The 27,520-nt window shown below is 48.8% G+C and overlaps 1 protein-coding gene across 4 annotated transcripts; it reads left to right on the top strand.

The window, feature by feature from the left end:
- The first annotated feature begins 855 nt into the window (after positions 1-855).
- SIAE (sialic acid acetylesterase) lies at positions 856-27,220 on the top strand. 4 transcript variants are annotated; one of them, XM_063943736.1, is made up of 10 exons: positions 856-1,046; positions 10,661-10,822; positions 17,501-17,673; positions 18,581-18,719; positions 18,816-19,011; positions 20,888-20,997; positions 23,506-23,639; positions 23,892-24,046; positions 24,838-25,033; positions 25,853-27,220. In XM_063943736.1, exons 2-10 carry the CDS (start codon positions 10,699-10,701, stop codon positions 26,081-26,083), a joined length of 1,458 nt encoding a protein of 485 aa, XP_063799806.1. In that variant the 5' UTR covers positions 856-1,046; positions 10,661-10,698; the 3' UTR covers positions 26,084-27,220. The 4 variants fall into 4 exon arrangements, with proteins under 4 accessions (XP_063799806.1, XP_063799804.1, XP_063799805.1 ...); XM_063943734.1 differs by having other exon boundaries at positions 856-1,068; XM_063943735.1 differs by lacking the exon at positions 856-1,046 and adding an exon at positions 3,190-3,268.
- Positions 27,221-27,520: the final 300 nt, after the last annotated feature.

The following is a 27,520-nucleotide window of genomic DNA, read 5'->3' as shown; positions in this document are numbered from 1 at the left end:
CCCCTCTTCCTCCCATCTTTCTGCCCCATTGCTTGCTCTCTCTGATGATTTTACATTACTTTATTACTTCACATTTACCCCTAAAAGCTGACACACTGGTACATAATTGTGTTCTTAGTAAATTCTTCCCTTAGTGTTGTTGGACAGCATCACATGGCCAGGTCAGATGTGGCTAAAAGCCTGACTTTCTTGTGTACCTCAGCGTGCAGCTTGTCAGGGGCGTATTAATAGAGGAGGGGGCCCGTCCTCCCTAGCCGGCAGCGCGGCAGAGACTCTGAGCACTAGGGTCCTTAGGAGACCCTAGCGCTGTATCAGAGTCTAGTACACATGCGCTGGTCTCCCGGGAAATGGCGCGGTGGCCATTTTCCCTGTGATTTCTGCAGTACTGCTGCCACCAATGTGGGACTCTAGGGGGGGGGGGGGGGGGGGGGGGTAAATATTCAAGAAATGGGTGCAGTGTGTGGGGTGTGGACACCCATGGATTCAGGGGCTCATGTGCATCACACACCCTGCACCCATTATAGATATATACCACTGCACCTTGTGCCTGGCATTTGTATACAATGCTCATGTGACTACAATGGATTGTGTTCAGGTGATTGTATTCAGAGCGTCCATCGTGACCTCTTCCGTCAGGTACACAATGTTCTGCTCCTGGCATTCCCTCTCAGTGTATGATCACCGTCACCTGTGATTGATGATCTAGATCAGTGGTTCTCAAACTCGGTCCTCAGGTCCCCACACAGTGCATGTTTTGCAGGTAACCCAGCAGGTGCACAGGTGTATTAATTACTCACTGACACATTTTAAAAGGTCCACAGGTGGAGCTAATTATTTCCCTTGTGATTCTGTGAGGAGACCTGCAAAACATGCCCTGTGTGGGGTCCTGAGGACTGAGTTTGAGAACCTGTGATCTAGATAATAGATCAGAAAGATGTCTCCACACAGGTGACTGCAACCATTACCTGAGAGGGAAGTCCAGGAGCAGAGCATGTACCTGGTGAAAGGGTCATGTTGGAGGGTCTGTGACTTCTGTACTGTATGAGGTTACTTTTCTACATTGTTTGGGTAATAAGGGTAATATTCAAACATGTTTAATGCATGAACTTTGTTTCTTACAGATGAGAGAGTGACAATGCAATATTCATGAACCAGTATGACAGGAATCTCATCATATCAATACTCTGTGCTGCTGGGTGGGGACCCTGCTCCTCCCATTATATAACTCTCAGTCTGTGGCTTCCTACTGCCTCCATTCTCCTCCTCACATCATGTCACTGCCCCTGTCACATGCAGCCCTGTCCTCACTGACACATCACTCATCTCCTGATATACTCTGTGCTGCTGGGTGGGGACCCTGCTCCTCCCATTATATAACTCTCAGTCTGTGGCTTCCTACTGCCTCCATTCTCCTCCTCACATCATGTCACTGCCCCTGTCACATGCAGCCCTGTCCTCACTGACACATCACTCATCTCCTGATATACTCTGTGCTGCTGGGTGGGGACCCTGCTCCTCCCATTATATAACTCTCAGTCTGTGGCTTCCTACTGCCTCCATTCCCCTCCTCACATCATGTCACTGCCCCTGTCACATGCAGCCCTGTCCTCACTGATACATCACTCATCTCCTGATATACTCTGTGCTGCTGGGGACTCTGCTCCTCCCACTATATAACTCTCAGTCTGTGGCTTCCTGCTGCCTCCATTCCCCTCCTCACATCATGTCACTGCCCCTGTCACATGCAGCCCTGTACTCACTGACACATCACTCATCTTCTGATATACTCTGCGCTGCTGGGGTACCTGCTCCTTCCACTATATAACTCTCAGTCTGTGGCTTCCTGCTGCCTCCATTCCCCTCCTCACATCATGCCACTGCCCCTGTCACCTGCAGCCCTGTCTTCACGGACACATCACTCATCTCCTGATATACTCTGTGCTGCTGGGGACCATGCTCCTTCCACTATATAACTCTCAGTCTGTGGCTTCCTGCTGCCTCCATTCGCCTCCTCACATCATGTCACTGCCCCTGTCACATGCAGCCCTGTCTTCACATCATTCATCTCCTGATATACTCTGTGCTGCTGGGAACCCTGCTCCTACCACTATATAACTCTCAGTCTGTGGCTTCCTGCTGCCTCCATTCCCCTCCTCACATCATGCCACTGCCCCTGTCACATGCTGCCCTGTCCTCACTGACACATCACTCATCTCCTGATATACTCTGTGCTGCTGGGGACCCTGCTCCTCCCACTATATAACTCTCAGTCTGTGACTTCCTGCTGCCTCCATTCTCCTCCTCATGTCATGTCACTGCCCCTGTCACATGCAGCCCTGTCCTCACTGACACATCACTCATCTTCTGATATACTCTGTGCTGCTGGGGACCCTGCTCCTCCCACTATATAACTCTCAGTCTGTGGCTTCCTGCTGCCTCCATTCCCCTCCTCACATCCTGTCACTGCCCGTCACATGCAGCCCTGTCCTCACTGACACATCACTCATCTCCTGATATACTCTGTGATGCTGGGGACCCTGCTCCTCCCACTATATAACTCTCAGTCTGTGGCTTCCTGCTGCCTCAATTCCCCTCCTCACATCATGTCACTGCCCCTGTCACATGCAGCCCTGTCCTCACTGACACATCCCTCATCTCCTGATATACTCTGTGCTGCTGGGGACCCTGCTCCTCCCACTATATAACTGTCAGTCTGTGGCTTCCTGCTGCCTCCATTCCCCTCCTCACATCATGTCACTGCCCCTGTCACATGCAGCCCTGTCCTCACTGACACATCACTCATCTCCTGATATACTCTGTGCTGCTGGGGACCCTGCTCCTCCCACTATACAACTCTCAGTCTGTGACTTCCTGCTGCCTCCATCTCCCTCCTCATATCATGTCACTGCCCTTGTCACATGCAGCCCTGTCCTCACATCATTCATCTCCTGATATACTCTGTGCTGCTGGGAACCCTGCTCCTCCCACTATATAACTCTGTCTGTGGCTTCCTGCTGCCTCCATTCGCCTCCTCACATCATGTCACTGCCCCTGTCACATGCAGCCCTGTCCTCACTGACACATCACTCATCTCCTGATATACTCTGTGCTGCTGGGGACCCTGCTCCTTCCACTATATAACTCTCAGTCTGTGGCTTCCTGTTGCCCGCCGCCGCCCGAAGTGCTTGTCACACACAAGAATATCAGGTTTCATGAGCTACCGATGGAGCTTCCCGACCAGAGGAGAGATAGGAGGGTGGAGAGAGCTGTAAGTGACACAGGGATCCCAGCTTCTCCTCCTTCCCACCTGGGTGTCTGAGTCCGGTGTAACCTGTTCTCTAATGAGGGTCTAGAGCAGGGGTGGGGAACCTTTTTTCTACCAAGGGCCATTTGGATATTTATAAAATCCTTCAGGGGCCATACAAGAATTATCAACTTAAAAATGAGCCTGCCCCCAGTAGTTATGCCCCCAGTCAGTAGTTATGCCCCCAGTCAGTAGTTATGCCCCCAGTAGATATACACCCAGTCAGCAGTTATGCCCCCAGTAGATATCCCCCCAGTCAGTTGTTATGCCCCAGCAGATATGCCCCCAGTAAGTATGCCCCCAGTCAGTTGTTATGCCCCGTCACTTGTTATGCCCCATTAGACATGCCCTCTAGTAGCGACGCTTACACACACACATTAAAAGAAAAAAAAAAACAATACTCACCAGCCCCGCTCCTGTTTCCGGACCGTTGCCCTCCGCCTGGGCACTCGCTCCTCAGAACTATGGGAGAGAAGTCATGACATCTCTCCCATAACACCGCACAGCAGCACACGCACACTGTCAGAGCCGGAAGCCAGAGCTCAGGAGTGAGCGTACCTGCCTCCGGCTGCTACTGAGGGTTAGAAGCCAGGCGTCCACTAGTAACAAAATCTCAGCGGGCGCCTGGCTAGGTGAGCCTGGCCGGGCCGGATCAAGTGGCTCTCCGGGCCTTATAAGGCCCTCGGGCCTGAGGTTCCCCACCCCTGGTCTAGAGAGAGAGAGAGAGAGAGAGAGTCCTCCTGAGTCCTGTCCCAGTGTGTAAATTGTACAGAGGCTGCTGCTATTCTTGCATGTGACAAAATAAATTATAGATTTTATTTTTCTATGTGTATTTTAAAGTTAAGTTGTTCCACTACAAGAATTTTTGATAACATAGTTGTTTCTCAATTAAGTGGCGCTCTAAACAGTACCCAGGCATTATTAATCTATTAGTTTAAATCTAATATACACCATTGGTTTAAATGTAATATACACGATCTATACCTCCCACCATGACCCATTCCAGGAGGGACAACATGCTCTCTACCTGGACTTCCTTCTTAATTTATGATTGCTGTCACCTGTGGTGAAACACCTTTCTTATCAATTACCTAGCTCACCACAGGTGACAACAATAATTTCTTAAAAGGGAAGTCCAGGTAGAGAGCATTGTGTCCCTCCTGGAATGGATTATGTTGGAAGGTATGCATAATCTTCCACTGGGTACCCCTTGTTTTATTTGCCCCGGGCACCCCCAAGGCTTAATCCGGCCCTGCCCCCCTCCCCACAGCTTAACCCTAACCCCCCGTGACGCAGTCTAACTGTAATCCCCCGAAACGCAGCCTAAACCTAAGCCCCCCCCCACGCGGCTTACCTCTCCAGTGCTGCGGTGTCTTTTCGTTCGGCAAACCGGCTGTCGGGAATCCGGCGCTGGGATACTAACTGCTTCCTCTTTGTGTATTGTATTGCAGCGCCATGTGGGTGGCCTGAAGGGGCTGCATGCGTATCTTCTGTATAACGGCGTTAGTTGCACAAGCGCAAAATGGATGGCGGATTACCTGAGCACTGTGGGGGTCATTCCGAGTTGATCGCTTGCTAGCAACTTTTTGCAAGGCTGTGATCAGGTTAACACTCGGCAAAACTGCGCCATGCGCATATACCGTAATGCGCAGGCGCGTCGTACGTGGTGGGCGATGGATTTAACGAAGAATCCACTTGCAAAGCCGATCGCAAGGAGATTGACAGGAAGAGGGCGTTTGTGGGTGTTGACTGACCGTTTTCTGGGAGTGTTTGGAAAAACGCAGGCGTGTGTGTCCAGGCGTTTGCAGGGCGGGTGTCTGACGTCAATTCCGGGACCAAAAAGTCTGAAGTGATCGCAGCGACTGAGTAAGTCTTGGGCAGCTCAGAAACTGCATCAAACTTTTTTGTGCCATCGGCTGCAATAGCGTTCGCACACTTGCAAAGGTAAAATACATTCCCCCATATGCGGCGACTATCTGATCGCTGCGCTGCAAGAAGTAGCTAGTGAGCGATCAACTCGGAATCAGCCCCTTACAGTGCACGTGTCACTATTATCTGTGTATCTTGTGTGCACGTGGTGTATGCTCTATTCTGTGCAGGTGAGACAGCGCAGAACCATGTATTAGTGCTGCAGGGAGGACAGTAGTGTAAAGGTGGCTGCAGCACTACAGACAGGTAATGATAGTCTGTGTGAGCTGTATACAGCTGCTGTGACTGCCCCGTCCTATATACAAGGTGTGCGAGCCGGCCCCTCCTCCTGATGCTGCATGTGAGGCTGCATTTCCTGGTGTAACACAATGTCTGGAGACATGCCTGGGATCAGACTGCTGCTGCCCCTCCTCTCGCTGATCACCGCTGCAGGTACGGAGACCCCCGCTCTCTCATATCCATAGCTAGGCTTACCATACCATCCCTTTACACCGGGGCACTCATGAATTACACAGGTTCTGGGGCTGCTGACGTCAAGCCTACATGTCTCCTGGTTGTAATCAGCCACAGAACCTGTGTAATCCACGAGCGTCCCGGTTTAAAGAGATGGTACGGTAAGCCTACCCATAGGACTTAATACATGGCTGCTGTGTAATGAACAATTGTGTTATTTACCGTATGGATCTAGCGCTGCATTACGTGCAGCTCGTCTGTGTGGCTGATTAGTTATCCGCAGCTATTTATATAGCGCACACATACTCCGTAGCGCTGTACAGAAACTATTCCAGTCATTCCCATCACACACACACACACACACACACACACACACACACACACACACACTACAGTGTATCAGTCACATCAGCCCCTGCACCAGTGGAGCTTACACTCTATATTCCCACTATCAAATGTGTGTATACACACACACACACACTACAGTGCATCAGTCACATCAGCCCCTGCACCAGTGGAGCTTACACTCTATATCCCCACTATCAAATGTGTACACACACACACACACACACACACACACACACACACATATTACAGAAAGTGTATCAGTCACATCAGCCCCTGCACCAGTGGAGCTTATACTCTATATTCCCCCTATCAAATGTGTGTACACACACACTACAGTGCATCAGTCACATCAGCCCCTGCACCAGTGGAGCTTACACTCTATATTCCCACTATCAAATGTGTACACACACACACACACACACACACACACACACACACACACACACACACATTACAGAAAGTGTATCAGCCACATCAGCCCCTGCACCAGTGGAGCTTACACTCTGTATTCCCCCTATCAAATGTGTACACACACACACACACACACACACACACTACAGTGCATCAGTCACATCAGCCCCTGCACCAGTGGAGCTTACACTCTATATTCCCACTATCAAATGTGTACACACACACACACACACACACACACACACACACACACACACACACACACACACACACACACACACTACAGTGTATCAGTCACATCAGCCCCTGCACCAGTGGAGCTTACACTCTATATTCCCACTATCAAATGTGTACACACACACACACACACACACACACACACACACACACACACACACACACACACACACACACATTACAGAAAGTGTATCAGTCACATCAGCCCATGCACCAGTGGAGCTTATACTCTATATTCCCCCTATCAAATGTGTACACACACACACACACACACACACACACACACACACACACACACACTACAGTGCATCAGCCACATCAGCCCCTGCACCAGTGGAGCTTACACACTGTATTCCCCCTATCAAATGTGTACACACACACACACACACACACACACACACACACTACAGTGCATCAGTCACATCAGCCCCTGCACCAGTGGAGCTTACACTCTATATTCCCACTATCAAATGTGTACACACACACACACACACACACACACACACACACACACACACACACACACACACACATTACAGAAAGTGTATCAGTCACATCAGCCCATGCACCAGTGGAGCTTATACTCTATATTCCCCCTATCAAATGTGTGTGTACACACACACACACACACACACACACACACACACTACAGTGCATCAGCCACATCAGCCCCTGCACCAGTGGAGCTTACACACTGTATTCCCCCTATCAAATGTGTACACACACACACACACACACACACACACACACACACACACACACTACAGTGCATCAGTCACATCAGCCCCTGCACCAGTGGAGCTTACACTCTATATTCCCACTATCAAATGTGTACACACACACACACACACACACACACACACACACACACACACACACACACACACACACACATTACAGAAAGTGTATCAGTCACATCAGCCCCTGCACCAGTGGAGCTTATACTCTATATCCCCACTATCAAATGTGTACACACACACACACACACACACACACACACACACACACACACACACACACACACACACATTACAGAAAGTGTATCAGTCACATCAGCCCCTGCACCAGTGGAGCTTATACTCTATATTCCCCCTATCAAATGTGTGTACATACACACACACACACACACACACACACACACACACACACACACACACACACACTACAGTGCATCAGCCACATCAGCCCCTGCACCAGTGGAGCTTACACTCTGTATTCCCCCTATCAAATGTGTACACACACACACACACACACACACACACACACACACACACACACTACAGTGCATCAGTCACATCAGCCCCTGCACCAGTGGAGCTTACACTCTATATTCCCACTATCAAATGTGTACACACACACACACACACCCACACACACACACACACTACAGAAAGTGTATCAGTCACATCAGCCCCTGCACCAGTGGAGCTTACACTCTATATTCCCACTATCAAATGTGTACACACACACACACACACACACACACACACACACACACACACACACATTACAGAAAGTGTATCAGCCACATCAGCCCCTGCACCAGTGGAGCTTACACTCTGTATTCCCCACTATCAAATGTGTACACACACACACACACACACACACACACACACACACTACAGTGCATCCGTCACATCAGCCCCTGCACCAGTGGAGCTTACACTCTATATTCCCACTATCAAATGTGTACACACACACACACACACACACACCCACACACACACTACAGAAAGTGTATCAGTCACATCAGCCCCTGCACCAGTGGAGCTTACACTCTATATTCCCCCTATTAAATGTGTACACACACACACACACACACACACACACACACACACACACACACTACAGTGCATCAGTCACATCAGCCCCTGCACCAGTGGAGCTTACACTCTATATTCCCACTATCAAATGTGCACACACACACACACACACACACACACATTACAGAAAGTGTATCAGTCACATCAGCCCCTGCACCAGTGGAGCTTATACTCTATATTCCCCCTATCAAATGTGTACACACACACACACACACTACAGTGCATCAGTCACATCAGCCCCTGCACCAGTGGAGCTTATACTCTATATTCCCACTATCAAATGTGTACACACACACACACATTACAGAAAGTGCATCAGTCACGTCAGCCCCTGCACCAGTGGAGCTTACATTCTATATTCCCCTATCACATGTATACACACACACACACTCACTACACGTCACTGCCATGCACTCTAGCAACAAATTTAGGGGGTCATTCCGAGTTGTTCGCTCGCAAGTGAATTTTAGCAGATTTGCTCATGCTAAGCCGCCGCCTACTGGGAGTGAATCTTAGCATCTTAAAATTGCGAACGATGTATTCGCAATATTGCGATTACACACCTCGTAGCAGTTTCTGAGTAGCTTCAGACTTACTCGGCATCTGCGATCATTTCACTGCTTGTCGTTCCTGGTTTGACGTCACAAACACACCCAGCGTTCGCCCAGACACTCCCCCGTTTCTCCGGCCACTCCTGCGTTTTTTTCCGGAAACGGTAGCGTTTTTTCCCACACGCCCATAAAACGGCCTGTTTCCGCCCAGTAACACCCATTTCCTGTCAATCACATTACGATCGCCAGAACGATGAAAAAGCTGTGAGTAAAATTCCTAAGTGCATAGCAAATTTACTTGGCGCAGTCGCAGTGCGGACATTGCGCATTAAGCGGAAAATCGCTGCGATGTGAAGATTTTTACCGAGCGAACAACTCGGAATGACCTCCTTAGTTCACTTAGGTTCTTTGGGGTCAACGTTTCCTCTTCACCGGGCAAAACCAGGAAGGGAAGAGTTACCCTGTGATCCTCCTGATGAAGTGTTCCTGATCATCTTGAAGTTACATTTGTAACGCTTTCACTTCCAGATTGCTGAGTTACAGGGAAGTGTTTGGGAGCCTGAACTCTCTTACACTGCGGTGGATAAGACAAGGAAATGAGGCACGAGGTGTGTACGTGTGTGTGTGTGTGTCTACAACTGTCATGTGAGCAGTGTCACATGACCCGGTGTTAGACAATGGGGTTACTGTAATAGTCTGCAGGAGTTATTGTCCTGGCGATAGTGTGAAAGTGACGAGCAAGTTGATTTTGCCTCCTAAATGATTGCTGCATTAAATGTTGCTGCAAAGTGACAGAAATCTCCCGTCTGCCCGCAGCGCTCAGGCTGTGACATTTACCTGATGCCTCTCTCACTCCTTGCAGACTATTGTGTCATAAACCATTTACAGTAAATCTGTCCTCGTGCAGACATGAATGGATGGTGCAGGAGTGACTGGTGCCGCTTGTGTTCATTAAAAGTGACCATATGCAGTAACATGTGTCTAGTTTACGCCAGGCTCCCACCGTAATCATGTCCATATTTAGAGGCCTGTAAACTCTCCTGATATATCAGAAGCACGTCTCCTGTATGAAAGAAAAGAGGATTTCCTTAAAAACATACCCATATAAATATAATCTGTACCTGAGCGTCACAGTGAAGCGTTTGCAATCAGCCAATCGTAAGCTGGTCGCTGTAGCTGTCATTATCATCCGCAAGTTGTGTCATTGTCATCTGTTCACAACCGCATGAACGCAACCTTACAGCACTCACCTTATGTTAGGACGGCTCAGGCGCAAGCGACTTTAGCACAGAGTTGCAGCGGAAGCTTTGGGCAATATTAATGATCCTCAATAGCTAAACAAAATGAAAGCTCCTCAAATCAATTTATAAGCCCATCACAGGTGAGTGAAAAGGAGGGGGTAACACAGCAAACAGTTCCCCCTGCACACTGCGAATAGGCAAGCATAAAGCGACTTACATCCTACCTGATAATAGCAATACAGAGATCTCTGTTGCATACATTTGCAGATATATGGTAAGCCACCAGGCCACGGCAGTACTGTTTCGTTCAGCATTGTAGATGTGACAGTTCAGTAAGTGATCCAATGTATTTGTGTATTCCAGGTGCCACGTTCAGGTTTGCGTCTTACTATGGCCACCATATGGTTTTGCAGCAGAAGCCAGCTCACGCCCTTGTCTGGGGCTACGGAGAGGTGGGAGCCCAGATAACGGTCTCTCTTCTGCGAGGAATGGAAACTGTCCTGAAGGGAGCTGTGATTATCAATGGTAAATACGGACTGGGCACACACCTGACACGTGTGGTGGGACTGCGCCAGGATGGGAGAAACATAGTCATTGTTACTGAGGGTCCGCGATAGAGATGAGCGGGTTCGGTTCCTCGGAATCCGAACCCCCCCGAACTTCAGCCTTTTTACACGGGTCCGAGGCAGACTCGGATCTTCACGCCTTGCTCGGCTAACCCGAGCGCGCCCGAACGTCATCATCCCGCTGTCGGATTCTCGCGAGGCTCGTATTCTATCGCGAGACTCGGATTCTATATAAGGAGCCGCGCGTCGCCGCCATTTTCACACGTGCATTGAGATTGATAGGGAGAGGACGTGGCTGGCGTCCTCTCCGTTTATAGTTACTGTTAGTAGTTAGTTGATCTGATTGCTGCTTAGCTTATTGTGGGGAGGATTGGGGAGAGCTGTTAGGAGGAGTACAGTCAGTGCAGAGTTTTGCTAGTTTTTTTTAATCCGTTCTCTGCCTGAAAAAAACGCTCCATACCATATCTGTGCTCAGCCTCAGTGTGCTGCATGATATATCTATGTATATCTGACTGTGCTGAGTGCTCACTGCTCACACAGCTGAATTGTGGGGGAGACTGGGGTGCAGTTATAGCAGGAGTACAGTGCACACTTTTGCTGCCAGTGTGACTGACCAGTGACCACCAGTATATTGTCTGCCTGAAAAAGTTAAACACTCCTGTGGTGGTTTTTTTTTTTTTTATTCTATAAACGCATTCTGCTGACAGTGTCCAGCAGGTCCGTCATTCATTATATTATATAAATATTTACCTGCAGTAGTGTTATATTTTTTTTGTTCATCTCTATCATCTTTATCATCTCTATACTAGCAGACGCAGTACGGTAGTCCACGGCTGTAGCTACCTCTGTGTCGTCAGTGCTCGTCCATAATTGTATACCTACCTGTGGTGGGGTTTTTTTTTCTATCTTCTTCATACTAGTAGTTTAGGAGTCTGCTGACAGTGTCCAGCAGGTCCGTCATTATATTATATATATACCTGCAGTAGTGATATATATATATATTTTTTATATCATTATCATCTCTATATTAGCAGACGCAGTACGGTAGTCCACGGCTGTAGCTACCTCTGTGTCGTCAGTGCTCGTCCATAATTGTATACCTACCTGTGGTGGGGTTTTTTTTTCTATCTTCTTCATACTAGTAGTTTAGGAGTCTGCTGACAGTGTCCAGCAGGTCCGTCATTATATTATATATACCTGCAGTAGTGATATATATATATATTTTTTATATCATTATCATCTCTATACTAGCAGACGCAGTACGGTAGTCCACGGCTGTAGCTACCTCTGTGTCGTCAGTGCTCGTCCATAATTGTATACCTACCTGTGGTGGGGTTTTTTTTTCTATCTTCTTCATACTAGTAGTTTAGGAGTCTGCTGACAGTGTCCAGCAGGTCCGTCATTATATTATATATACCTGCAGTAGTGATATATAAATATTTTTTATATCATTATCATCTCTATACTAGCAGACGCAGTACGGTAGTCCACGGCTGTAGCTACCTCTGTGTCGTCAGTGCTCGTCCATAATTGTATACCTACCTGTGGTGGGGTTTTTTTTCTATCTTCTTCATACTAGTAGTTTAGGAGTCTGCTGACAGTGTCCAGCAGGTCCGTCATTATATTATATATATACCTGCAGTAGTGATATATATATATATTTTTTTTATATCATTATCATCTCTATACTAGCAGACGCAGTACGGTAGTCCACGGCTGTAGCTACCTCTGTGTCGTCAGTGCTCGTCCATAATTGTATACCTACCTGTGGTGGGTTTTTTTTTTCTATCTTCTTCATACTAGTAGTTTAGGAGTCTGCTGACAGTGTCCAGCAGGTCCGTCATTATATTATATATATACCTGCAGTAGTGATATATATATATTTTTTATATCATTATCATCTCTATACTAGCAGACGCAGTACGGTAATCCATGGCTGTAGCTACCTCTGTGTCGTCAGTGCTCGTCCATAATTGTATACCTACCTGTGGTGGGTTTTTTTTTTCTATCTTCTTCATACTAGTAGTTTAGGAGTCTGCTGACAGTGTCCAGCAGGTCCGTCATTATATTATATATATACCTGCAGTAGTGATATATATATATTTTTTATATCATTATCATCTCTATACTAGCAGATGCAGTACGGTAGTCCACGGCTGTAGCTACCTCTGTGTCGTCAGTCACTCGTCATCCATAAGTATACTAGTATCCATCCATCTCCATTGTTTACCTGAGGTGCCTTTTAGTTGTGCCTATTAAAATATGGAGAACAAAAATGTTGAGGTTCCAAAAATAGGGAAAGATCAAGATCCACTTCCACCTCGTGCTGAAGCTGCTGCCACTAGTCATGGCCGAGACGATGAAATTCCATCAACGTCGTCTGCCAAGGCCGATGCCCAATGTCATAGTACAGAGCATGTAAAATCCAAAACACAAAATATCAGTAAAAAAAGGACTCTAAAATCTAAAAAAAATCGTCGGAGGAGAAGCGTAAACTTGCCAATATGCCATTTACCACACGGAGTGGCAAGGAACGGCTGAGGCCCTGGCCTATGTTCATGGCTAGTGGTTCAGCTTCACATGAGGATGGAAGCACTCAGCCTCTCGCTAGAAAAATGAAAAGACTTAAGCTGGCAAAAGCACAGCAAAGAACTGTGCGTTCTTCGAAATCACAAATCCACAAGGAGAGTCCAATTGTGTCGGTTGCGATGCCTGACCTTCCCAACACTGGACGTGAAGAGCATGCGCCTTCCACCATTTGCACGCCCCCTGCAAGTGCTGGAAGGAGCACCCGCAGTCCAGTTCCTGATAGTCAGATTGAAGATGTCAGTGTTGAAGTACACCAGGATGAGGAGGATATGGGTGTTGCTGGCGCTGGAGAGGAAATTGACAAGGAGGATTCTGATGGTGAGGTGGTTTGTTTAAGTCAGGCACCCGGGGAGACACCTGTTGTCCGTGGGAGGAATATGGCCATTGACATGCCTGGTGAAAATACCAAAAAAATCAGCTCTTCGGTGTTCAACAGAAATGCGGACAACATTTGTCAAGCCGTGTGTTGCCTTTGTCAAGCTGTAATAAGTAGGGGTAAGGACGTTAACCACCTCGGAACATCCTCCCTTATACGTCACCTGCAGCGCATTCATCATAAGTCAGTGACAAGTTCAAAAACTTTGGGCGACAGCGGAAGCAGTCCACTGACCAGTAAATCCCTTCCTCTTGTAACCAAGCTCACGCAAACCACCCCACCAACTCCCTCAGTGTCAATTTCCTCCTTCCCCAGGAATGCCAATAGTCCTGCAGGCCATGTCACTGGCAATTCTGACGAGTCCTCTCCTGCCTGGGATTCCTCCGATGCATCCTTGCGTGTAACGCCTACTGCTGCTGGCGCTGCTGTTGTTGCTGCTGGGAGTCGATGGTCATCCCAGAGGGGAAGTCATAAGACGACTTTTACTACTTCCACCAAGCAATTGACTGTCCAACAGTCCTTTGCGAGGAAGATGAAATATCACAGCAGTCATCCTGCTGCAAAGCGGATAACTGAGGCCTTGGCATCCTGGGCGGTGAGAAACGTGGTTCCGGTATCCATCATTACTGCAGAGCCAACTATAGACTTGATTGAGGTACTGTGTCCCCGGTACCAAATACCATCTAGGTTCCATTTCTCTAGGCAGGCGATACCGAAAATGTACACAGACCTCAGAAAAAGACTCACCAGTGTCCTAAAAAATGCAGTTGTACCCAATGTCCACTTAACCACGGACATGTGGACAAGTGGAGCAGGGCAGACACAGGACTATATGACTGTGACAGCCCACTGGGTAGATGTATTGACTCCCGCCGCAAGAACAGCAGCGGCGGCACCAGTAGCAGCATCTCGCAAACGCCAACTCTTTCCTAGGCAGGCTACGCTTTGTATCACCGCTTTCCAGAATACGCACACAGCTAAAAACCTCTTACGGCAACTGAGGAAGATCATCGCAGAATGGCTTACCCCAATTGGACTCTCCTGTGGATTTGTGGCATCGGACAACGCCAGCAATATTGTGTGTGCATTAAATATGGGCAAATTCCAGCATGTCCCATGTTTTGCACATACCTTAAATTTGGTGGTGCAGAATTATTTAAAAAATGAGAGGGGCGTGCAAGAGATGCTGTCGGTGGCCAGAAGAATTGCGGGACACTTTCGGCGTACAGGCACCACGTACAGAAGACTGGAGCAACACCAAAAACGCCTGAACTTGCCCTGCCATCATCTGAAGCAAGAAGTGGTAACGAGGTGGAATTCAACCCTCTATATGCTTCAGAGGTTGAAGGAGCAGCAAAAGGCCATTCAAGCCTATACAATTGAGCACGATATAGGAGGTGGAATGCACCTGTCTAAAGCGCAGTGGAGAATGATTTCAACGTTGTGCAAGGTTCTGCAACCTTTTGAACTTGCCACACGTGAAGTCAGTTCAGACACTGCCAGCCTGAGTCAGGTCATTCCCCTCATCAGGCTTTTGCAGAAGAAGCTGGAGACATTGAAGGAGGAGCTAACACAGAGCGATTCCGCTAGGCATGTGGGACTTGTGGATGGAGCCCTTAATTCGCTTAACAAGGATTCACGGGTGGTTAATCTGTTGAAATCAGAGCACTACATTTTGGCCACCGTGCTCGATCCTAGATTTAAAACCTACCTTGGATCTCTCTTTCCGGCAGACACAAGTCTGCAGGGGTTCAAAGAACTGCTGGTGAGAAAATTGTCAAGTCAAGCGGAACGCGACCTGTCAACATCTCCTCCTTCACATTCTCCCGCAACTGGGGGTGCGAGGAAAAGGCTCAGAATTCCGAGCCCACCCGCTGGCGGTGATGCAGGGCAGTCTGGAGCGACTGCTGATGCTGACATCTGGTCCGGACTGAAGGACCTGCCAACGATTACGGACATGTCGTCTACTGTCACTGCATATGATTCTCTCCCCATTGAAAGAATGGTGGAGGATTATATGAGTGACCGCATCCAAGTAGGCACGTCAGACAGTCCGTACGTATACTGGCAGGAAAAAGAGGCAATTTGGAGGCCCTTGCACAAACTGGCTTTATTCTACCTAAGTTGCCCTCCCACAAGTGTGTACTCCGAAAGAGTGTTTAGCGCCGCCGCTCACCTTGTCAGCAATCGGCGTACGAGGTTACTTCCAGAAAATGTGGAGAAGATGATGTTCATTAAAATGAATTATAATCAATTCCTCCATGGAGACATTCACCAGCAGCAATTGCCTCCACAAAGTACACAGGGAGCTGTGATGGTGGATTCCAGTGGGGACGAATTGATAATCTGTGAGGAGGGGGATGTACACGGTGATGAATCGGAGGATGATGATGAGGTGGACATCTTGCCTCTGTAGAGCCAGTTTGTGCAAGGAGAGATTAATTGCTTCTTTTTTGGTGGGGGTCCAAACCAACCCGTCATTTCAGTCACAGTCGTGTGGCAGACCCTGTCACTGAAATGATGGGTTGGTTAAAGTGTGCATGTCCTGTTTATACAACATAAGGGTGGGTGGGAGGGCCCAAGGACAATTCCATCTTGCACCTCTTTTTTCTTTCATTTTTCTTTGCGTCATGTGCTGTTTGGGGAGTGTTTTTTGGAAGGGCCATCCTGCGTGACACTGCAGTGCCACTCCTAGATGGGCCAAGTGTTTGTGTCGGCCACTTGGGTCGCTGAGCTTAGTCACACAGCTACCTCATTGCGCCTCTTTTTTTTTTTCTTTGCGTCATGTGCTGTTTGGGGAGTGTTTTTTGGAAGGGCCATCCTGCGTGACACTGCAGTGCCACTCCTAGATGGGCCAGGTGTTTGTGTCGGCCACTAGGGTCGCTTAGCTTACTCACACAGCTACCTCATTGCGCCTCTTTTTTTCTTTGCGTCATGTGCTGTTTGGGGAGTGTTTTTTGGAAGGGCCATCCTGTGTGACACTGCAGTGCCACTCCTAGATGGGCCAGGTGTTTGTGTCGGCCACTTGGGTCGCTGAGCTTAGTCATCCAGCGACCTCTGTGCAAATTTTAGGACTAAAAATAATATTGTGAGGTGTGAGGTGTTCAGAATAGACTGAAAATGAGTGGAAATTATGGTTATTGAGGTTAATAATACTTTGGGATCAAAATGACCCCCAAATTCTATGATTTAAGCTGTTTTTTAGGGTTTTTTGAAAAAAACACCCGAATCCAAAACACACCCGAATCCGACAAAAAAAATTCGGTGAGGTTTTGCCAAAACGCGTTCGAACCCAAAACACGGCCACGGAACCGAACCCAAAACCAAAACACAAAACCCGAAAAATTTCCGGTGCACATCTCTAGTCCGCGATACTGCACGATATCACTGCTATAACGATTGTATGTGGTTTTATAAATGCTTACCCATGGGGATTCATTATAATAAAACAATGCTGACATAATCAGAGATCATTATACGTATTGTCTGTATACTTAGTGTGTATAGGTTGGCTGCCTTACCGCAGTAGACTGAGCGTGCATGAATATTTATATTTGTTTTTTTATTCATTCATTGCCTTGGGTATTGTCTTCCCTTATCTGCCATCATTCGCCCAGGGGGTACGTACACACCCCATCATTTATCTTTCTCTGTTTTCTTTCCTCTCTGGAGATGTTGGTACCTGGAAGGTCCTGCTGAACCCGATGGATTTTGGGGGCCCCTACCACTTGGTGGCCCAGCAAAACTACAAGCAAGAAAATACAAGTATCCACTTGGACGACATCCTGTTTGGCGATGTCTGGATTTGTAGCGGACAGAGCAATATGGAGATGACTGTGTCCCAGGTACTAAGAGGGGCATCTAATGATTATCATCTCACCACCTTATCGGGTGTGTGGGGGGGCTTGCATTTATGGCCTGATTTAGACGCAGTGTCAGAGTGGGGCATGAAGGGTACACCGGGGAATGCCGTGGGATGGGCCCAACAGTTAATGGGTGAACAAGGCCCCATTATAAAGGCGGGGACAGGGGTGTGTCCGAACCATACACACTGATTGGCAGGAGGACTAATCTTGGTGCAGTATCCATAGAAACAAACCAAGTTCACCCATGATCCTGCTCCACCAAGTTACTGACCCCTAGAGGAGTGAGCGGAACACCCACCAGGGATATCCCCTGTACACCTGTAGGCCAATCTGACCCTGGTCAGACGCATCTCTCAGATACCTACAAACTGCACGTGCGCTGTAGACAGCAGCTGCGTACTGCGTTTCTGGTCAGCAGTTGGGGGCTACTGTGCAAGCACGGATCAGACTTGTTTCGTGGCAGTGCCGCAGTGTGCGGACGCAGGTGGGACGTGAATGTGTTCTACAGGAGGCAGGGCCCCTACTACAGCAGCTGGCACCCATGGGGACTTCCTCTTGAGCGCACCATCTCCCCCCCCCCCCCCCCACCCTAACGTCCCCAACTCCTCTCAGTTGTACAGTGGGCATAGGCAGCCGCATGGCCCCCTTAGCGGAAGACCTGAGCTGGGCCCCTCTAACAGGCCCGGGCCCAGGTGATTAGTACCCTCCCCCCTACCATCTCGGCGCCCCTGGAGAGAGTGCGTGTCTGGGTGCTGCTGGGACGGGGTGTTGGTAGTGAATGCGAGCAGGGGGGTGGGTACCAAAAAGTTCTCATCACTGGGCTCCTAGTATGAACTTACCCCCTGGTCAGACCCGGAATACTTATGGAGTATCTTCTGTTAAACAGATTTTCAACGCTAGCAGCGAGCTGGCTAAAGCCTCGCATTATCCCAATGTTCGGTTATTCACGGCGGCACTAGTAACAGCCGATGTAGAACTTCCGGACCTGGCGAAGGTGGACTTGGCGTGGTCGGTCCCAACCGCTCGTAAGGAATTTTCTAATAAATCAGGAAATATCCGGCATTCAGCCGTCGCATTCTTTGCTTTTAAATAATCTGTTAATTCCGTGTATTTGAGAAAAGAAAACCTTGGACAAGGCGCTTTCACCTATTTCTCCGCCGTCTGCTGGCTGTTTGGTCGCCGTTTGGCGCGCAGGCTGAAGTATCCGATAGGACTTGTGGAATCGTCATGGGGAGGAACGCCGGTCGAGGCCTGGTCATCGAAAACCGCGCTGGCGAAGTGCGGACTCTCTGAGACTGGCCAAGATGTGACCCAGAGGTGAGATATTTATGTGTGACGAGCAGGTTACTCGCTATGGCAGACGCCATGTAGCAAAACCACCAGGGCTACATATGTTATCTTATAACAGATCTCTACAGATCCGGGATCCCGTATGATGGTGTATGGCTGTAAGGGAAGGACATGATGGGCGGAGTCCCAACAGATCCGGGATCCCATGTGATGGTGTGTGGCTGTAAGGGAAGGATATGACTAGCAGAATCCCTACAGATCCGGGATCCGGTGTGATGGTGTGTGGCTGGATCTGGGATCCCGTGTGAAGGTGTATGGCTGTAAGGGAAGGACATGACGGACAGAGTCCCTACAGATCCGGGATCCCGTGTGATGGTGTATGGCTGTAAGGGAAGGACATGACGGACAGAGTCCCTACAGATCCGGGATCCTGTGTGATGGTGTGTGGCTGTAAGGGCAGGATATGACGGGCAGAGTCCCTACAGATCCGGGATCCGGTGTGATGGTGTGTGGCTGTAAGGGAAGGACATGACGGACAGAGTCCCTACAGATCCGGGATCCGGTGTGATGGTGTGTGGCTGTAAGGGAAGGACATGACGGACAGAGTCCCTACAGATCCGGGATCCGGTGTGAAGGTGTATGGCTGTAAGGGCAGGATATGACGGGCAGAGTCCCTACAGATCCGGGATCCCGTGTGATGGTGTGTGGCTGTAAGGGCAGGATATGACGGGCAGAGTCCCTACAGATCTGGGATCCCGTGTGATGGTGTGTGGCTGTAAGGGCAGGATATGACGGGCAGAGTCCCTACAGATCTGGGATCCCGTGTGATGGTGTATGGCTGGATCTGGGATCCCGTGTGATGGTGTATGGCTGGATCTGGGATCCCGTGTGATGGTGTATGGCTGGATCTGGGATCCCGTGTGATGGTGTATGGCTGGATCTGGGATCCCGTGTGATGGTGTATGGCTGGATCTGGGATCCCGTGTGATGGTGTATGGCTGGATCTGGGATCCCGTGTGATGGTGTATGGCTGGATCTGGGATCCCGTGTGATGGTGTATGGCTGGATCTGGGATCCCGTGTGATGGTGTATGGCTGTAAGGGAAGGACATGACGGGCAGAGGGGTCATTCCGAGTTGATTGCACGCTGCGGATTTTCGCTGCGATCAGGTCTCTACTGCGCATGCGTATGCAATGCGCACGCGCATCGTACGGGTACAAAGCGGATCGTTGTTGTGCGATGGATTTAACGAAGAATCCATACGCACAGCCGATCGCAAGGAGATTGACAGGAAGAGGGCGTTTATGGGTGTCAACTGACCGTTTTTTCTGGGAGTGGTAGGGAAAACGCAGGCGTGTCCGGGCGTTTGCAGGGTGGGTGTGTGACGTCAATTCCGGGACCGGACAGGTTGAAGTGATACAAGGGCTGAATAAGTTCAAACCTACTCAGAAACTGCACAAACTGTTTTTGGAGAGCTCGGCTGCACAGGCGTTCGCACACTTGCAAAGCAAAAATACACTCCCCGTGGGTGGAGACAATGCGTTTGCACAGCTGCTAAAAATAGCTAGCGTGCGATCAACTCGGAGATCCGGGATCTCGTGTGATAGTGTATGGCTGTAAGGGAAGGACATGACTGTCAGGGTGTCTACAGATCCGGGATCTCGTGTGATAGTGTATGGCTGTAAGGGAAGGACATGACTGTCAGGGTCTCTACAGATCCGGGATCTCGTGTGATAGTGTGTGGCTGTAAGGGAAGGACATGACTGTCAGGGTCTCTACAGAACTGGACGATGAATAATATGAATAGAATACTAGGATGTGTCTTAGCTGAGGAGGTTTTATCGTAGTAATTAAATGTTTTGTGATAACTCTGCTCTTAGTGATTGTGGCATTATTTTGTAAGTTTTGAGTCCTCAGACTGGATAGGCGGTCCGTGTGTTTACTCCGTCCTCTGGAACGCCATGATCCATCCCCTCCTCAACATGACCATTAAAGGAGCCATATGGTATCAAGGTAAGAATTTGGAATGGAGTAATTATTGTGGGCTGCCCCAGCACCCCATTGTTGCACTGCGCAGCACCCCAAATCATCTGAGACCCACTGCACAGCGCCCTGAATCATCTCCAACACACTGCGCAGCGCCCTGAATCATGAGACCCACTGCACAGTGCCCTGAATCATCTCCAACACACTGCGCAGCGCCCTGAATAATCTGAGACCCACTGCGCAGCGCCCTGAATCATCTGAGATCCACTGCGCAGAGCCCTGAATCATCTCCAACACACTGCGCAGAGCCCTGAATCATCTCCAACACACTGCGCAGAGCCCTGAATCATCTGAGATCCACTGCGCAGAGCCCTGAATCATCTCCAACACACTGCGCAGAGCCCTGAATCATCTGTGTGTTGCACTGCATAGCCCCTTGAGCCAGCTGTGTTGCACTGCGTAGCTCCTTTAGCCAGCTGTGCTGCTCTGCATAGCTCCCTGAACCAGCTGTGCTGCTCTGCATAGCTCCCTGATCCAGCTGTGCTACACTGCATAGCTCCCTGACCCAGCTGTGCTGCACTGCATAGCTCCCTGACCCAGCTGTGCTGCACTGCATAGCTCCCTGACCCAGCTGTGCTGCACTGCATAGCTCCCTGACCCAGCTGTGCTGCACTGCATAGCTCCCTGACCCAGCTGTGCTGCACTGTGTAGCTCCCTGACCCAGCTGTGTTGCACTACGTAGCTCCCTGGCCCAGCTGTGTTACACTGCGTAACTCCCTGAACCAGCTTTCTTGCACTGTATATCTCGTTGAATCAGCTGTGTTGCACTGTATAGCTCCCTGAATCAGCTGTGTTGCACTGCATAGCTCCCTGACCCAGCTGTGTTGCACTGCATAGCTCCCTGACCCAGCTGTGTTGCACTGTATAGCTCCCTGAATCAACTGTGTTGCACTGCATAGCTCCCTGACCCAGCTGTGTTGCACTGTATAGCTCCCTGAATCAACTGTGTTGCACTGCATAGCTCCCTGACCCAGCTGTGTTGCACTGTATAGCTCCCTGAATCAACTGTGTTGCACTGCATAGCTCCCTGACCCAGCTGTGCTACACTGTATAGCTCCCTGAGACAGCTGTGCTGCACTGCATAGCTCCCTGACCCAGCTGTGCTGCACTGTGTAGCTCCCTGACCCAGCTGTGTTGCACTACGTAGCTCCCTGACCCAGCTGTGTTACACTGCGTAACTCCCTGAACCAGCTTTCTTGCACTGTATATCTCGTTGAATCAGCTGTGTTGCACTGTATAGCTCCCTGAATCAGCTGTGTTGCACTGCATAGCTCCCTGACCCAGCTGTGTTGCTCTACATAGCTCCCTAAACCAGCTGTGTTACACTGCGTAGCTCCCTGAACCAGCTTTGTTGCACTGTATATTTCGTTGAACCAGCTGTGTTGCACTGCATAGCTCCTTGAGCCAGCTGTGTTGCACTGCATAGCTCCCTGAGACAGCTGTGTTGCACTGCATAGCTCCCTGAGACAGCTGTGTTGCACTGCATAGCTCCCTGAGACAGCTGTGTTGCACTGCATAGCTCCCTGAGACAGCTGTGTTGCACTGCATAGCTCCCTGAGACAGCTGTGTTGCACTGCATAGCTCCTCGAGACAGCTGTGTTGCACTGCATAGCTCCTCGAGACAGCTGTGTTGCACTGCATAGCTCCCTGAGACAGCTGTGTTGCACTGCATAGCTCCCTGAGACAGCTGTGTTGCACTGCATAGCTCCTCGAGACAGCTGTGTTGCACTGCATAGCTCCCTGAGACAGCTGTGTTGCACTGCATAGCTCCCTGAGACAGCTGTGTTGCACTGCATAGCTCCCTGAGACAGCCGTGTTGCACTGCATAGCTCCCTGAGACAGCCGTGTTGCACTGCATAGCTCCCTGAGACAGCCGTGTTGCACTGCATAGCTCCCTGAGACAGCCGTGTTGCACTGCATAGCTCCCTGAGACAGCCGTGTTGCACTGCATAGCTCCCTGAGACAGCCGTGTTGCACTGCATAGCTCCCTGAGACAGCCGTGTTGCACTGCATAGCTCCCTGAGACAGCTGTGTTGCACTGCATAGCTCCCTGAGACAGCTGTGTTGCACTGCATAGCTCCCTGAGACAGCTGTGTTGCACTGCATAGCTCCCTGAGACAGCTGTGTTGCACTGCATAGCTCCCTGAGACAGCTGTGTTGCACTGCATAGCTCCCTGAGACAGCTGTGTTGCACTGCATAGCTCCCTGAGACAGCTGTGTTGCACTGCATAGCTCCCTGAGACAGCGGTGTTGCACTGCATCGCTCCCTGAGACAGCGGTGTTGCACTGCATAGCTCCCTGAGACAGCGGTGTTGCACTGCATAGCTCCCTGAGACAGCGGTGTTGCACTACATTGCTCCCTGAGACAGCTAGTGATACCCTGTACGTTGCAGGATCCCCTGCAGATGGCGCTCCCTGTATGGTGGGCAGTTATTGTATTATACAATGTCACAGCCACTCCTGTAATCCCTCCAGGGGAGGCGAACACTGGCATGAACACCAACCTCTACAACTGCACCTTCCCCAATCTCATCAAGGACTGGAGACGCTCCTTCCACGAGGGCTCTAAGGGACAAACTGATCCCAACTTCCCCTTCGGGTTTGTCCAGGTAATAACACACATTCTCTGCTGGGAGACAGATGGGATGAGACAGCCGGGAATCGCAGGGAAAGTTATTACTGAGGATCAAAGTAAATAATGTTACCCTGCACGGCAGCCTTACCAAGGGCAGGGTACGGGGTATATTCTCCCAGCAATAACACCATATAGCAGTACATACAGTAATGAACATAACCAGCCTGAGCTGCCTCTACCAGTAATCCGCTGTTTGGTGTAACTCTGCTCTATCACTTCTTTCCAGCTGAGCACATACCAGAAAGGGGTTTTAAAAGACAATTTTCCGGAAATCAGATGGCACCAGACGGCTGACTATGGATATGCCCCCAACCATATGATGCCGAATACATTTATGGCCGTGGCAATGGACCTCTGTGATGAGACGTCTCCGTATGGCAGGTCAGCCATATAGAAATAAATATATACAGTATACTTTATGTATGTATAGTTCTTTACTTTAAAGCTGCACTACCACCTGGGCCAATGTTCTCATAAAGTGCCCCCTCTCCCTAGCTGCAGCCCTGCGGGCCCCTCTGTTTCTCTCACCCACCCTGATGAAACTCGTGGGGGTAAGGGAATGGAAAGCGTGAGAGCCAATCACAAGTCGCAACGCAATATATGGCTAACTTAAATGATTTGTCTATTCTACATTGCAGAGCCCCAGGGAAAAAGGCTGCACTAATCAGACCCCATGCTCTAGGGAAGGGAAGGGGGACGTTAGTAATTTATTCTCCAACGTGATAATACAGATCTAATGTGTTCCCTGGGCTACTTGACTCTCACTGTGTACACCCGACATTAGAATTGAGTCCATCTGACGCGTTTCATTCATTGAATATCATCAGGGGTGTCTTTATAGAAAAACACTTTACATATGCCATACTTTCTTGGCCTTTTTCTTTACTTGTTGGACATTAGAAATTAGGCCAGCTGACGCGTTTCATTCATCGACCGTCATCAGGGGTGACTTTATAAAAAACACTTTACACATGCCACACTTTATTGCCCTTTATACTTTAATTTTTGGACTCGGTTATATACATGTAAGTGTTTCAGGAGCTTCTCCGTACAGAATATATGACTGATACATTTGGCCAAGCGGGAGCCATCTCTGTTATCAGGAATTGCATCAATGTAAATAAAATGTGGCTTATTCATTGTAATGTGAAACAACTTCATTCTCTTTCCAGCATTCACCCGAGGGATAAGCAAACGGTAGCATACAGGCTGTCCCTGGGGGCACGAGCTATTGCATACGGAGAGCGGGATGTCTCCTTTAAGGGTCCATTCCCAGTCACCATCGATGTCTATTATGACTATTCATACATGAATATAACCTACGACCAGGACCTATTAATAACTCACACATGTGACAAGATATTTGAGGTAAGTGTGAAGTAAAAAAAAACATGCCCATAATTACTCCCAACACAGATCCATGATAACATACATAATGCAGAATTATTACTCTTACATTTTATTGCATATGGAGATGGATCCAGAGAGGTGAGACCTGACTGCTGTGCAGGGCTCTCATAGAGCACAAGTAGCCGTTTGTCTAACCTGGCCGGTTCTATAAACCTGCTCCACCCACATCACGTGACTCTACATGAATACATTCCATGATGGAATGTATAAATATTACTACAATGAAACGCGACTACACATCTGATCATTACTTACACCCAGTGCTGAAAGTAGGGTGGTACGGAGTACCGTTAAGAAACATGGTGGTGGTACTCAGTACCACCAGCCCAACACTGGGGCATAATTTATAAGGGGCATTTTTGTGTGTGGGACATAAAATGGTGTCAGTGGCATAACTGTGTGTGGCATAATGTGTAATAGACATTACGGTGTGTGGTGTAATGGGCATTACAGTGTGTGGCATCCTGTGTAATGGGCATTACTGTGTGTGGCATAAAGTGTAATAGGCATTACGGTGTGTGGTATAATGTGTAATGGGAATTACGGTGTGTGGCATAATGTGTAATGGGCATTACAGTGTGTCATAATGTGTCATGGGCACAACGGTGTGTGGCATAATGTGGCCATGCCCCTATTGTCATGTAGCCACTCCCCTAGTTTTGTGTGACCATGCCCCCTTATGACACGTGACCACGCCCATTTTTACTATCCGTACCACTAAGAATAAATTTCTACTTTCACAACTGCTTACACCTCCCTTGGTTCTGATTCCTACAGGTACTTTGCAGCAACAATAAGGATGAAGAAAGTTACTTCTGGGTCCCGGTTCCAGCAACACTAATAGCCTCCTCTTCTAAAGTGGTCACCGTCGCGTTTAAAGGCTGCCCCCACATCTCAGGGGTCCGGTATGCCTGGTCCGACTGGCCCTGTGAATACAAACAGTGTCCAATTTACAGTGTCCGCCACGGTCTTCCTGCTCCCCTATTCATAAAGTACTTCCAGAAGTGACACTAATTATATATATTTTTAATATCTGTAGTTTCTTGGGGACACAACGGATGAAATCATATTTTAGTCACAATTTGTGGTGATTGTTCTTTGGGTTAATAAGGATTTTAGAAAATCGGAAAACTGCCAAATCACAAACCTCTTATGATCTTACGACGTACCCCAACATAAATGTTTCAGCGGGACAAGGCCGCGCCTCCTGCGAAAGACGGATTTTGCGCAACTTGCAGAACTGGATGGATCTCAAGATGTAATATATATGCGCCAGGTTTACGCCGGGCGACCTGGGTGACTGTTACCGGTAAATGCTGAAGCTGTAATACCGAAGAGTACTTTAATGAAGTGTCATATACATAAGACAGTCTGTACCCGGACAGTGTTTTTTAGAAGCTCTAAAGTCGCATTTGCTAAATAGGATACAATTAAATACAGAGCAAATGCAACTTTAAAGTACTAATTAGGTTTCGATTAAATACAAACGCCTGTTTCCTTCCATTCCTCTATATGAGGTCTTCGTTCCTGCCTCGTACTGAACGCAGAGGACAGGTAAATAATGTGAGTAGATCGCAGTAGCCGCACGAATAAGTCACCGCGCCAGTGGTCGGAATAAGACTCGCTCAGCGGAGCGGCTGTTTATACCACATACGGTAATGCATGTGATGTTAATAACATGTACTGTATGCAGGACTACGTATTAACAACTGGACTGCGCTGGTACGTGGACAGGGCAGCCACCGGGGGGGGACTGTGGGGACTAGTGTCCCGGGATCCTAATACCAATACCTGTAGAGCTGCAGAGTGAAGACTTCTTGAAAGAAGCCTTCAACTGCGCATCAGCTCTCTGTGAACCGTTCCTGTAGGTCCGCAACACTCCACCTATATGTAATATTACAATATCTGCCATCACATAGGTGTGAAGTGGTGTTGCAGAATGTTATTTTTTTGGGGGGAGGGGCCCTGTCTCTTTTGTTAGTCCCGAGCCCGACAATTTCTGATGGCAGCACTGTACGTGGATACACCCAGTGGACACAGGATTGTAGCATTCATTGTAAGTCATAGCAGTGATGATTTTGTGTACTGTATGTACAATCTGGGACTGCCAATTTATGTGATCATGCAATAAAGGGCATTAAATTACCGTGGCTCTTTCTGCGTGGCTTTTCTTGTACACGTTTCATTACAGACACTGATAGTTGCCGTTCTTGCTGTCAGCTCCAGTATGACGTTACACAGGAACATAGAACGTGACGGCAGATAAGAACCACTTGGCCCATCTAGTCTGCCCATTTTTTTTTTTACCTTTTAGTAACCGCATTATTATTGGAGCGGTTTACTTTGCAGAATAGTAATATCCAGAGATAGACTTAGGAAACATAAAACCAGCGGCTGCTCGTCGCCATATGGCCCAAACGTAATACGGCGCAAAATGCTGAGGTT

This window comes from Pseudophryne corroboree, chromosome 10, assembly GCF_028390025.1.
Source record: "Pseudophryne corroboree isolate aPseCor3 chromosome 10, aPseCor3.hap2, whole genome shotgun sequence".
NCBI classification, from domain to species: domain Eukaryota; kingdom Metazoa; phylum Chordata; class Amphibia; order Anura; family Myobatrachidae; genus Pseudophryne; species Pseudophryne corroboree.
This window is presented reverse-complemented; position numbering and strand designations above follow the sequence as displayed.

Excerpts from the sequence above, each read along its gene's own strand:
- SIAE (XM_063943733.1), top strand. The coding sequence starts at position 5,602 with ATGTCTGGAGACATGCCTGGGATCAGACTGCTGCTGCCCCTCCTCTCG. Across the intron at positions 10,823-17,500 it reads GGGAGCTGTGATTATCAATG|ATGTTGGTACCTGGAAGGTC; the intron begins GTAAATACGGAC and ends TCCTCTCTGGAG. Across the intron at positions 24,047-24,837 it reads GAGACGTCTCCGTATGGCAG|CATTCACCCGAGGGATAAGC; the intron begins GTCAGCCATATA and ends TTCTCTTTCCAG.